The sequence below is a fragment of the Lissotriton helveticus genome, chromosome 7, assembly GCF_964261635.1.
Source record: "Lissotriton helveticus chromosome 7, aLisHel1.1, whole genome shotgun sequence".
NCBI classification, from domain to species: Eukaryota; Metazoa; Chordata; class Amphibia; order Caudata; family Salamandridae; genus Lissotriton; species Lissotriton helveticus.
In genome coordinates, this window is record NC_136068.1 from 276,919,811 (window position 1) to 276,932,056 (window position 12,246).

Below are 12,246 nucleotides of genomic sequence, written 5' to 3' on the forward strand. Positions count from 1 at the left end.
ACTGCTTCGCATACCAGTGGTGGCAGTTTCCTCATAGCCCTTAAGTTAGTATTTGAAAGAAATGTGTTTTCTCTGGCACGGATTCATTGGTTACAATATAGGTTTGGTCCTTTCACATACTCCTTGCAGTTTTCTAAATCAGTTTCTCAATTTTGGTTTTTTGGCTCCTTTTCTGCGACTCTCATATGCCGTTGCTACATAGACTTAGTGAGATTTCTTCAAAGGTATAGTGATTTATTTGCAGTCTCTTCCTTCAGTCACTAAGACTTCTACACATGCTTTTTTTGTTTTCTCAAAAGCAGAGGATTATCTGCCAATGACGAATTCATAACAGAGTTTGATGAATTTCTCAGTGGCTTATAAGTTCTCAATCCATTACACCAGTCTACTTACTAACTTTGTTGCAGAGGAATTTTTTCTTTTCAGGGCTTCCCTCCCTTCGCACTGAAATAATTCAGCGTTCACCACCTTGAATTTAGAAAAAGTATACAAAGATGAAAAATAAAAACACGCTCAACATTTTCGGAAAGCCAATCTTGGATCTTTTCAAACTTTTGCAACATTTCATGTCTAATTCCAGAGGTATCCTGTTCCATCTTGGCAACAGGAGAGAACTGAATGTCCTAGTTTATTTGCTTTTGAAGGAGTACCATGATTTGGGCAACCCGTTTAGATCACAACAATGGTTGCCAATATGTTTGCTAGTATGTCTGCAGTTGAAGGCATTATATTTCCTAAGCAAAACACACAAGATGATGGACGGAATGTTGCACAATGGCAAAATAATTACCCCCAGTCACAGATCTGGGTTTAATCCATCGTTATTTTGCTCACCAAGCCACCCCAGTTCAGACATGGCCATATGCAAATCAGTCTTGACCCTGTGCCTCATGGGAACAGTCCAGCCCGAACTGCCGAGCCATGTCTTCCCTGGACCGGAATCAAGCATCCTAGGACCGGTTTCTGGCTATCAGCCGTCTTCAGCCAGGATAGCTGGACTCCAGTGGCTTGGTGAGCACAGGACCCATGTCTGTGCATACCCTTCCCACATAGGGTGAACAGCAAAACACACAAGATGGACGGAATGTTGCACAATGGCAAACCATTCACCCCCAGTCACAGATCTGGGTTTAATCCATCGTTATTTTGCTCACCAAGCCACCTCAGTTCAGACATGGCCATATGCAAATCAGTCTTGACCCTGTGCCTCATGGGAACAGTCCAGCCCGAACTGTCAAGCCATGTCTTCCCTGGACCGGAATCAAGCATCCTAGGACCGGTTTCTGGCTATCAGCCGTCGTTTTGCCATTGTGCACCGGTGTTTTTGCTTCTTGCATGAAAAGCAGAATCCCTTCCAATAGAAGGCACAGGAAAGTCTAGTAAGTGGGTTTTTGGCTTCCTTTAAATATCCATATAGTCTTTGGAAGGTTTAAATGTACATAGTTTAGTAGAACAGGAGCTATGCGGTTAAACCCAAGGATTTTAAGTTGCAGTATAAGGATCTGGCCTGCTAATTTGGGACATCTGGTCCGCACAGAAACCTTCTCTGTGATTTTACTGGCAAAAAAATGAAGATTAGTGAACAACTAATGATGTGGCTATTCTGATCCTATGAGACTATCGCTGCATTGTACTAGGACAGCATGATGGTGGAGAGAAGGATTTGTGGAAACGCGTACAGAATCTTTGACAGGTCGACCAAACAGCATACCCTTCATCTTTAGTTGATCGTACCAGAGGGTGAAGCCTAGGCATTTCCTGAGTTTGTGAAAACATCCAGTTAAAGATACCCGTAGGTATCAAAGTCATCACGCAGTACTTTGTTGTTAATGATCCATTTGTGGGTTTCTTGGATAAATCTGCTGTGATAGATGCTTTTGCATTTTGAAAACCAGAAAAGTGAAGCACTGTAATTTGCAAGTCTCTGGTTCTGTGACATTTCCAAACTGCTTGCACTTCTAGAGACTGTAGTTTGGATCTTACCCTTCCCTGCTTGAACATGTAAAGCATTACAGTTTTAATAAGTAGCTAATTTATTCTTATTGCTGAAAGGAAAACATTTTAGTGCCAGGCAGAAGGCACTCCTTTTCACCAGATCACATGGTACATACTTCCTTTGTGGGGCTATGTGTCTTGTAATTGGAGATGATCCAAATAAGGCACCCCGAACGATTAGGGAGACATCTTTTTTGATGCAAGTTGGAAAACCTTGAACAATGGACATCCCTGGAGAAGGTTTTCTGAGTTGTACAACCACAGAGTGATTCAACTGTTGCTGGGGTGACTGTCCGTTTGTATTCACAACTGTGAAGGGTACTGGTACCACTGATCATACAGACCCTGCTGACAGACCTCATGTGCAGATGAGAAAATACAGTACAACATGGATTCCAGTGGTGAAGGGAGCTGGAAAACAGTCACTGGAGTTCCTCAGATGATTGACACTTTGTGGAAAAAATAAGTCTCTCATCCAAAGGTTACAGGTTAGTCAAGTGCATGTCAGTACCCACTGTCTAGTAGTGGATAGAATTAACTTGATTTTGTGTGACTGACTATAAGGGACAGTTTGCTTAGAATGATGAGCGAGAAGCGACACTTCCCACCTCAGATAAGGGGAAGTCTTGATCCTTAATTTTCTGTAGCCACAGAAGTAGACGCCCTTCCCGATCTCTGAGGGTTTCTGAGGGAAGGTCCTGCATATTTTGCACTCTCTCTCACCTGGTGATCCGAATATAGGCAATAAATACACTTCTTGTGGGGATCCTCAGAAAACAGCCAGAGCTTCCCACAAGATTCAAAAGGTCTAAAGAGAGATTTCTTTGAAGACATCTTGAAGTGAAGAAATTCCTGAAGAATTTAGAAGAGTACTGAGCAGGGCTCAGGGAGACTCCCTTCACACGATGTGCAGTAGAATATCGGAGAGCCTGAGCCTCTGAGGAGAACATTTTGGAGGGTGCTATCGCCTGGTTGGCTGCAGTTTGGACTGTATATAATGACTTGGACAAGTCATAAATGTGGAAGTTTTTTTCCTTCTAGTTTATGGCTACTTACTTCCTGGTTTTATGTTACCTATGTTATGGTTATTATGTGCATAAATATTGCTTTTTTATGTACCGTGGGACTCCCACTCAGACGATGGGGAATGATTCAGGCATGTGAATCTATGAAAGATACCCCAGTACTGGAGAAGGTAGATTACCAGCGAGCATTCACACTGTAGAATCTACCTGCAATACTTGCATATTTTCAGTTATCCATGCATTAAAATGTATGCATGTATACGCTTTGCTCCTTTTTTTCAGAAGTGTGTAGAGTACACAATGTAAGCAACCATGTCAGGCAAGTCATCAATTTGAGTTACGTTGTTTTGCTGTGTTCACATAGATGTGTACGACAATGATTTTAAAAGATATGGGAAAGTGAATATTTTGGATCTACTTCACAGGTTCCTTTACATAAATAATAAACAAGTATGAAAGCCTTATATCTATGCCTTTGAGTATATGCTTCACACTAATGTGAAATATTTAGGCGGGAATTAATAGACCCCGAAGAAAGCTGAAGACACACGTGGGCTGGTAAAGGGGTCCAACATGTAAGCAACTACGTTTTTATGCTGATGCAAGAATCATTGGTGTCTTAATAAATACCCTTTTCTGTTTTTAAAGTATGACCTGTGTACCCTTAGAGTAAGAGATATCTTTATGATATATCAAGAGGTTTTTTTTTTATTTTAGAAAAATCAAACCGGATCACTGCACCAGAACAAAAATGTTATACTACGCTCCCAAATTACAGCTGAGCCCACAGCAAGGTACTTCCCCCTTTCTGGGGGACCAACTCGCCCTTTTGTGTGTGTAATTAGAGATGACACAACATTCAAGGAGACAGCATTGGGGCACCTGGTCAAAATCCAATAGCAAAGAGGTCAATACAGTTATTTATACAGTGATCGTTGACTCTAAGGAGCACCTTGGCACACAGACTATGGTGACCAAAAAAATACAACTAGAGAGCAAGAAGATAAACACAGTTGTGTCTTCAGAGCACTCATGAAGGCTCAATGTTCTAGAATGCAACAAATACATTCAGGGCGCTGATTAGACACATGAAGCCAGAGTGTATATGAAGAAACGACCATCAATTTAATCCGGGGCACAGGCACTATGGCAAAAAATTTGTACTAAGAGTTTTTGAAATAATGTGCCAGGAAAATCGGTCATAGATTCCAGACAGTTCACACATCTAATAACTCCTGTGGATTATGCACAGGACCATGACATACTCTCTTCCTTATAGGGAGCATGCAGTTATCTTCTAGCAGTCCCGAAACTTTTCTGCCTGCAAAATTTAGAAGAAAACGGATCACAGAAAGCTCAATTATCAACTATTATTGGCCTTTATGAGATGAAAGAATTCAGAAAATAACTTAATAGAATAATTATAACAACAATACATACCATGAGGCCTGCCAACACAGATGGGTCTATTTTCTATGTACCTTCTGTATAATGGAGATGAAATCCCAAGTCCTTAAGTTTCCCATCATTGCACATCTGCTGGAGGCAAATCTGAGGCATAGCTTTACACTCTGGCACAAGGCAACCATGCACTGAGTTGGTCTCTCAGACTCTATACAGATCACTTACAGAAAATGAGATGTAGCTTGAAAAACCCATATATAGTGTACCACTAAGGAAACTCTCCAGAAAAACAGTGAAGTTTAGGCAAACACACTTTATTGCAATGGAATGAATGATGCGTGCAAAGCCTCAAGAATGTTAGGTGCAGCTTGTATTTTTTTTTTTTTTTGACAGGAGCATTTTCCAGGTGTGACAAACCGTGGCGTCAGGATCCCATCCGTAAATATTTAAAGCTGGTCGGAAAAAGAAGAGGGGGGGGGAGGCACCATTGGAAATAAACCAGCAAATCTATATAACCACGCACCCAATGCACATTTCACTTCAATTTTTGTTCTTAAACCAAACGTATTACAGATCTAAAGTCATGACAGTTTTAATTTAATAACCAAGTGCATTACCTTCTATAGCTGGGCTGTACATCGGACTTCTGCCAGTTACATAACTGCTGTAAAGTTGGCCATTACTGTGTGATCCAAAGGTCTTAAACACATCCCAACGAGGATCAACAGAACTTGTGTTGATAAGCCCAGACTTCGATGTTAATATAGATGCATTTTTTGAGGGTACATTTTCGCGTTGTAAAACACTTGGAGTTGGATGGATTCTTCCCATATCAACTCCTCTTCTAACTGCCCCAATTTCTAAATTACCTCTTTCATGACCCACAAAGCTTGGTTTAACTTTCTTAGATGAAGGTTCACCGAATTCGAAATTACTTTTATCAACAGCTTTATCATAAAAGTATTCTCTGTGTAGATCACCAAACAAGGCAGGCCCATTTTCAAAGGGATACTCAAAGTGGCAATTCATATTGCTGTAGATGTTAGAAGACGGTATGTTCACAGGCTTTATGTCTGGCCTGATTATTCTGTCGATTTGATTCATGGTTCCTCTGTGGTGCAATTCTGCTTTTTGATAAATGGCCATTTGTGAAGTATTGTTCCGTTGCAATCGGTTAGATTTAGAATTACTGGAGTCTAAATACTTGTTAAAGTCTTGCCCTGGTACTGAAGGAATATTACTTTCCAAAGTCTTGAACTGCTTAGCCCTTTCAATGCTATGTGATTTTGAATGTGCTGCTATTGGACCCTTGGTCTTGAAATCTGAGAATAAAGGAGAGACGTCCTTCCCAAGAAGAGATGGTGGACACCCAGTACGTCGGATTTTAGTTGAATCACTCTTATTTTTTAAACCATTTTTACTGGTCTGGCAGGGATTATATTTATGCAACAATTTTTGATGCATCATTAAAACTTCAGGATAAAGGGTTTTGTAAGTACAAAATGGGCATGTGCTGATTGCCAAGTGTGCCCGTGTGACAGTAACCGCAGAACCCTCTTCCCCAGTCCGGATACAGAGGTTCAAAGGCACTTCTTGTGCGCAAACAATAGCTCTTTGATTGCAATTTACAAGGTTGATTATTGCATCAGCAGTATTCGCAGCCCTTGGAATTAATTGTTTTTGGTCATCTTTTATTTTAGTCTCCATACAAGCATCATGTGTAATTCCACTTGTTAGTATATTTTCAACTGCCTCCACATTTGGCTCCACTTGAGAAACCGCTAATATATTTCTATTGTTCCGATTGGAATGTTTATTATCAATCTGGACCTCTTTTCTCACAGCAGTATTAACAGCAACTTGCTTAGAGCCTTGAACAGGAAAGACATCCTTTTGCCATTCAGCAGATGAATAGTCGACTTCTTTGGTGTCATATAAATGTCCCGGAGAAGTTTTGCTAATTTTAATATTTTGATTTCCTTCTGATGAGAGGTCTTCAGAGTCGTGTAGCAAGACTAATTCTCTATTCTCGCACTTAACTTCTCTCACTGCATCGGTCTGCTTCTCTTTGTGATGTCTATCCAAATGATACCTCAATGATGTTTTTTGAGCAGCTGCATATTCACAAAAATCACACTTGTATGGTTTTTCACCTGAAAAGACAAAAAAAGTGTTGTTGATTAAACATTAGAAACGTCTTTTAAAAACAAGACTATATATTACCGAATGGCCATCTGTATATGAATCAATTTTATCAAAGCTTTCTTCCAATCATTCTGTGACCTTTTAATGGCAACATAGCCCAAAAATAACGCTACACCTCGAAATTCAAAACTTAGGGGCCTATTATGATGGCGGACGGACCTGCGTCCGTCCGCCACCCCCGAGGTGGAGGGACCGTCCGCAGGGGCAGCGGCAGTCCCTCCGTCGATGTGCATGCTTTGCATGTGCATGCACAAAGCGGCAGGCACCGCGCGGTTCCTGCAGCTTTGTGCATTCACATGTGCACCTCCCACCCCCCCCCTTCACCCTGGGGGCCCGCAACGGGCCCCCAAAGGAAAGACCGTATCCGCCGTGGAAAGGCATGGGACCGCGGGCATCATAATATGGCTGGCGGTGTCTCGTAGACACCGCCACCATATGTATGCACTATTTCCGCCGGTCGCGAAGGCGACCGGCGGAAAAGCGGCAGACGGTCTTGCCGTCCGCCGCGGACCCCCCAGCCATCCTAATGTGGCGGGGTGTCTTTTCAGTCACCGCAGCGGTGAATCCGCATCCTCCGGGCCGGCGGTGGCTTCCGCCGTCCCGGAGGATGCGGATTCACCGCAATCCTAATCGGCCCCCAAATGTGTTAAAGTGAATTAAAAACAGCTAATGCAGTGGTTCACATTACAACTAAATCAGGGCAAGATTTAATCAATGTATAATTAAAGATGCCAAATAGGTCCATGGCATGATCATTTAGTGCCAAATCAGGGAGTGAAACCTGAATTTACATTGTTCACAGGAACATAAATTGAAAACAAATGCTCCACCAACTCTATGATGAAGAGCCAACACTAAAAGTCTAATTACTTTCTTTAAAAATGGTTCTCATTATCTAGGAAATCAAATGCATTACTTGCCTGTATGAGTACGGAGATGAATATTGAGGTAATAATTTGAACGGAAAGACTTTCCACAATAGCTGCACTCTTTGGAACATACCAGGCTTCTCATTTTGCTTTTTTCTGAACCGTCTTCACTTTTGTCTTTTATGTGGAAAAAGGAAAAAAAACACTATTTGAAAAGATCGACATTTGCCCCGTCAAATAATAAACAGGTTCTTTCACTTGTTGCATCAAGGAGTAATAAACAAGGGAATCCTTACATAGAACTCTTCATACAGTCCAGAATTTTTTTATTTTTTTAAATGCTTCAATTGGTCTTAGTCTGCATCCACAAAGTCAGATTTTGGTCCAATGCATAATAAAAAAACAGTTTGTTGCTTTGATGAAAAGGCTTTCTATGGGTTTCTTCTGTACTGCATATTTATCTTACACCGACTTTTACTTTAAGAGTCTATGTTCAAAAGCAATAGAAAAACCGCAGCAATCTGCAGCTGTCAAATTTCATTGCTGCTTTGATAAGAAGGTGGTCACTTACATCCCATTCCTATCTTTAGCAAACGTTGAGTCAAGGATGCACACAACTGAAACAAACTATGTACTAAACAGGAAATCAGTCTTACATGAATGCATTGTTTATTAATAGTGCAAATTCATTTGGTCTACAAAGACGCTTTGGGGGCCAGTAACCAATTTTGCCCACACAATTCACAGACTTTCCACGTATACATAATTTATCTGAAAGTACCCATTCCCTTTACTGCAGATCTGCATAAAGCCATAATTACCATTCCAGGGCATTTACAACATAGACAACAAAATAGTTTAAAATGAGATGTCTGAGGAATGATCTATGCTGCACCAGTACTTCTTGTACCTCAATCTCTAGAGTAAACCCCCTTATATCAATGAGCATGGACTCACTTATGATAGACAGTTTTAAAATGTCATAAATGAAAAATTCAAGCAGGCCACATCAATACCTTTTTTTCTGGATTATATTCTATCTATAAAAATGTTTAACTAGCTTAAATACTGGTTTGTGAAAGTCTGCTGCAAAACATTCGAAATTCAACCTACAACTTATGGATACTCCACTAATCTTTACTAAAATGCGTTTCTTATTGAAATTGTTTACCACAAGTAGCCAGGTTTGCCAGATCGCATTTTATGATTTTATTTCTAGTGCCAGCATATCAAAGAAGGCAAATTAATACTGGTCTTCCATTTCTTCAAAACTATATTTTAGTATTATAAGGTAAATCCACTCGGATGTCATTACTTTATCCCATTACTTCTGCTCATTGAAGATTGACTGATACTAATATTCTTAACAACTGTTCTTGGGAATGTGCAAACATAAATGCACAGAGATATTATTTTAGATTGCCTCAGCTGTGATAAAGACATGGAGATCCCATGGCTTGCACGCACTGAACTGAGCCTGCGTACAGTTAACCTACAGCAGGTTTTTACTTACCCCAGTAATAATTTAAATCGTAATGAAAAACAGCTGAATGCTTATGTTGAGTCATGAGGCGAGCGTGGCCACATTCATGTTAGCTCCACTAGATAATACCACTGGGTATCTGACCAGATCAAGGGGCGATGGGAATGAAATATTTTGTTCAGTTACAGGGCTGGCACAATGAACTACCTCTAGCGTTTGCCACTGGGTTTGAACATCAATCTTCATTCTATGGTAATTCTGGGCAAACAACGTCACATTTTTAGTTACTATGTAAATTATATATTATGTTTTCAAAGAACTTTTGATTTCCCTTCTAAAAGAAATTGCCATTAATAACCTGAGAACCGCCTTGAACTTACTTTTTCAAAGGACGAACGAGGAGGAGATTATTTACATGGGCGCTTTTTTTTTTTTTAAAGCAGCAGTGTGAGCCCATGGCACCAAGAACACTGCATAAATCTACTGCAATGATTAAACCTGTATTCTGCACTTCTAACACTTTATGCTGGGGTTGTGCAATTTAATTTTTCTATATTTTTACTTATGCAAAGTTTTAAATTATTTATACTATATGTAATTTATTTTATTGCACTGCACTTTAATGAATACATTCTGTATTTGAAAAACGTTTTTGAAACCTTTGTCAATGAAAACCACCCATGTCTGTCACCTATTGTGGTCCCAGCACGAGATCCCAGAGATATTAAAAAGAATATCTTTTCCCTTTAATGCAGCAAGTTTAAATTCGGAACTGTTCCTACTTTGTTTATATTGTTATTCCTTAGGGGACTAGGAGTAGTACCGTAATACCCTTCCTCTCCTGGTTTTATTCTCACCAATGTCTTTACTACATCACGCAGGTCTTTGGACATTCAATTTTCCATTGTATTTTCAGCAATACCCTTCATGTTTGCACCTCCAAGTAGTTATATAATATTTTGGAGCCTAGTTGTTCATGGTTACTTTGCCTTCCATTGTGTTCTCTCAATTGCCATCCCAGCATATCTTAGATAGTTCACATCCAATTTCAATATTTCTTGTTGGCATTATCTTGACTTGAATCTTAAGACTAAAATGACATATCACCTTCGCTTTGGCTGCCTCTATTCAAAAGCACTAATTGGTTAAGCGACTTACGACAAAGCTTGGCCAAAAACATCAGAAAAGGCAAAAGTTGCAAGAACCTCTGCATAGGCTGAGTCTGGGTACATTTCAGGCCCATTCACAAGAGAAAATATCGAGATATTGCTGTATGCAGTAACGGAGAAGAATCAGATGCATTACGTGTACAGACAGCACTACAATTGTATAAAAATACAACAAATTAAAAGCACAATAGGGCAAATATTAAAATGAATATGTATGTGCATTTCAGTACCGAGAGGGCTTGAATTGGAGATTGCAACTAATTTAAACTTTCTGCATAAATTTGTGCCTAGGAAAACCATCAAAGACATTCTCACACATTATGAAAACAACAAAATTATATAGAACAGAGGTTGCAATTTTTCTGACAGTTAAGAATATCCAAGTAAGAGTGAAACAAGTATAAGCTTCTGATGCTATTTAGTGGTTTCTACTAATGACCACTGGCTGAAAATAAATGCAATTACAACAAGCATTTACAATGCAATAGGTGTCGCATTACTAAAAATTTGAGCTATTGGTGTTGCATCATTATTAGGAACGCCAAAAGCTCAAACATTTATTAATGTGAGACGTATTGCACTGCAAGTGCTTGTTATCAGTTGCTGCTAGAACACAACCTCTTCTACTCTGGCACAAGACTTCACCTCAGAAGAGAGCACTTTCAACCAGGAGATTATCAGGAATTCCCTTAAATCATCCTTGCCCCTACAAATCCTTTGGCTTAACTGCATTCAAAGCTGTGCTCTGATTTAGGGCGCCAAGAATATTTGAACTCTTACAACACATTACCTCATATCAGTACAAAAGACCTCAAACAGGCTCATGTCCGAGTTATTAAAACCCAGTGTTCCCAGTACCCATCGGACACTGGTCCCTTATGATTTTCGACCCTACGTAGTTTTTGTCCAGAATGTTAGACATAAATCTTGTGAGTAAAAATCTAGGTTAAACACATTTCATCGACTGATAACCTATCCGTCCGTCAACGACTGGTCAACGTCTCTCATTAAATGCCCTTGTGATAATGTGTCTAATCAGAGCACAACGCACACTGTGAAATTTCTATTACCTTGTTTACGTAAGCACAATGTCGTCCAGCGTTTGTTTTTACAGTCCCTGTCCACCCCTTTGCTCTGTTGTACTATGTCCTCTTATCTATCAGCAGTTTTTAATGGGCTTTTCTGAAAGTATTATACAATTTGAGTAAAGCAGAGTTTGGTGTAATGCATTCTGACTTTTTTGCTTCCATTGAACTAATCACACAAACATGCTGATAAATGTGATTTGTAGGTGAACCGTTCAAGACTGAAGACAGACTTACCAACCTCAAAATTAAATTTGCTGCATGAGAAGGAGGTGGGGCTTGATGCTGAGAACTGCTCGAGAGGCACTCCAGCCCCATCAACCTCTATCCCCTCCCACACAAAAAAAAACTTTGCAAAGGCTGTGCTGATGTCCTGGGGTGGTCTCACAACCCATTAATGGACACAGACTGCTTCAAGCCTCCAAAGGCCAGCTGGAAACCCAGTGAGCGCAGGGGTTCCCAGTTCGCCTTGGCTGCCTCCTTGTGATATTGAATCTTCACTGGGGGACCGTGGGAAGGGAGCTGATATCAGGTGGAGGGCTAAGGAGACATTACCCGTAGCAATACCGGTTCAACACCTTCCAAGCCGCAGCAACCGCTCTTACAGGGAGGCCCTGCTCAGCTGCCAGTTTGTCCGTGTATCCCTTGCTGCTAATGTGTACAGTAAAGGATGGTGGCTCGCCAATGAACGTGGCTTCCTCATTGGCCCACGAACCAGGCCACAACCAGTCTACAGGTGCTTCTCTCTGATATTTGATTTCCTTGATAAACAACGGCACAGCAGTGCAGAAGTTAAGGACTTGTTAACAGTGGACACTTTTCCTTGTGGCACAATCCGCTCTCACCGTAAAGGTTACCCAAAAGAGCATGTTTGCAAGAAGCTTCAGAGGAGACCGTGCAGTGCCTTGCGAAGTGAGGAACTGCTAGCTGTGAAATTTGTGGACAGGAGGGATTTGTACATGCTGACTACCATCCATGATGAGTACTTCGCCTGTGCTGTTTGGGGTAAAA

The 12,246-nt window shown here is 40.6% G+C and overlaps 1 protein-coding gene across 3 annotated transcripts in view; it reads right to left on the bottom strand.

Annotated features, from left to right (window-relative positions):
- The window catches only part of ZNF217 (zinc finger protein 217), a 143,482-nt gene that overhangs the window by 98,144 nt on the left and 33,092 nt on the right, over positions 1 to 12,246 (bottom strand). For all 3 annotated transcript variants that reach the window (XM_078652053.1, XM_078652054.1, XM_078652055.1), the window contains 2 exons: positions 7,550 to 7,675; positions 5,042 to 6,577 (listed from right to left, as the gene is read on the bottom strand). In XM_078652053.1, the coding sequence (XP_078508179.1) occupies positions 5,042 to 6,577; positions 7,550 to 7,675 (1,662 nt within the window). The remainder of the gene's footprint in view (positions 1 to 5,041; positions 6,578 to 7,549; positions 7,676 to 12,246) is intronic.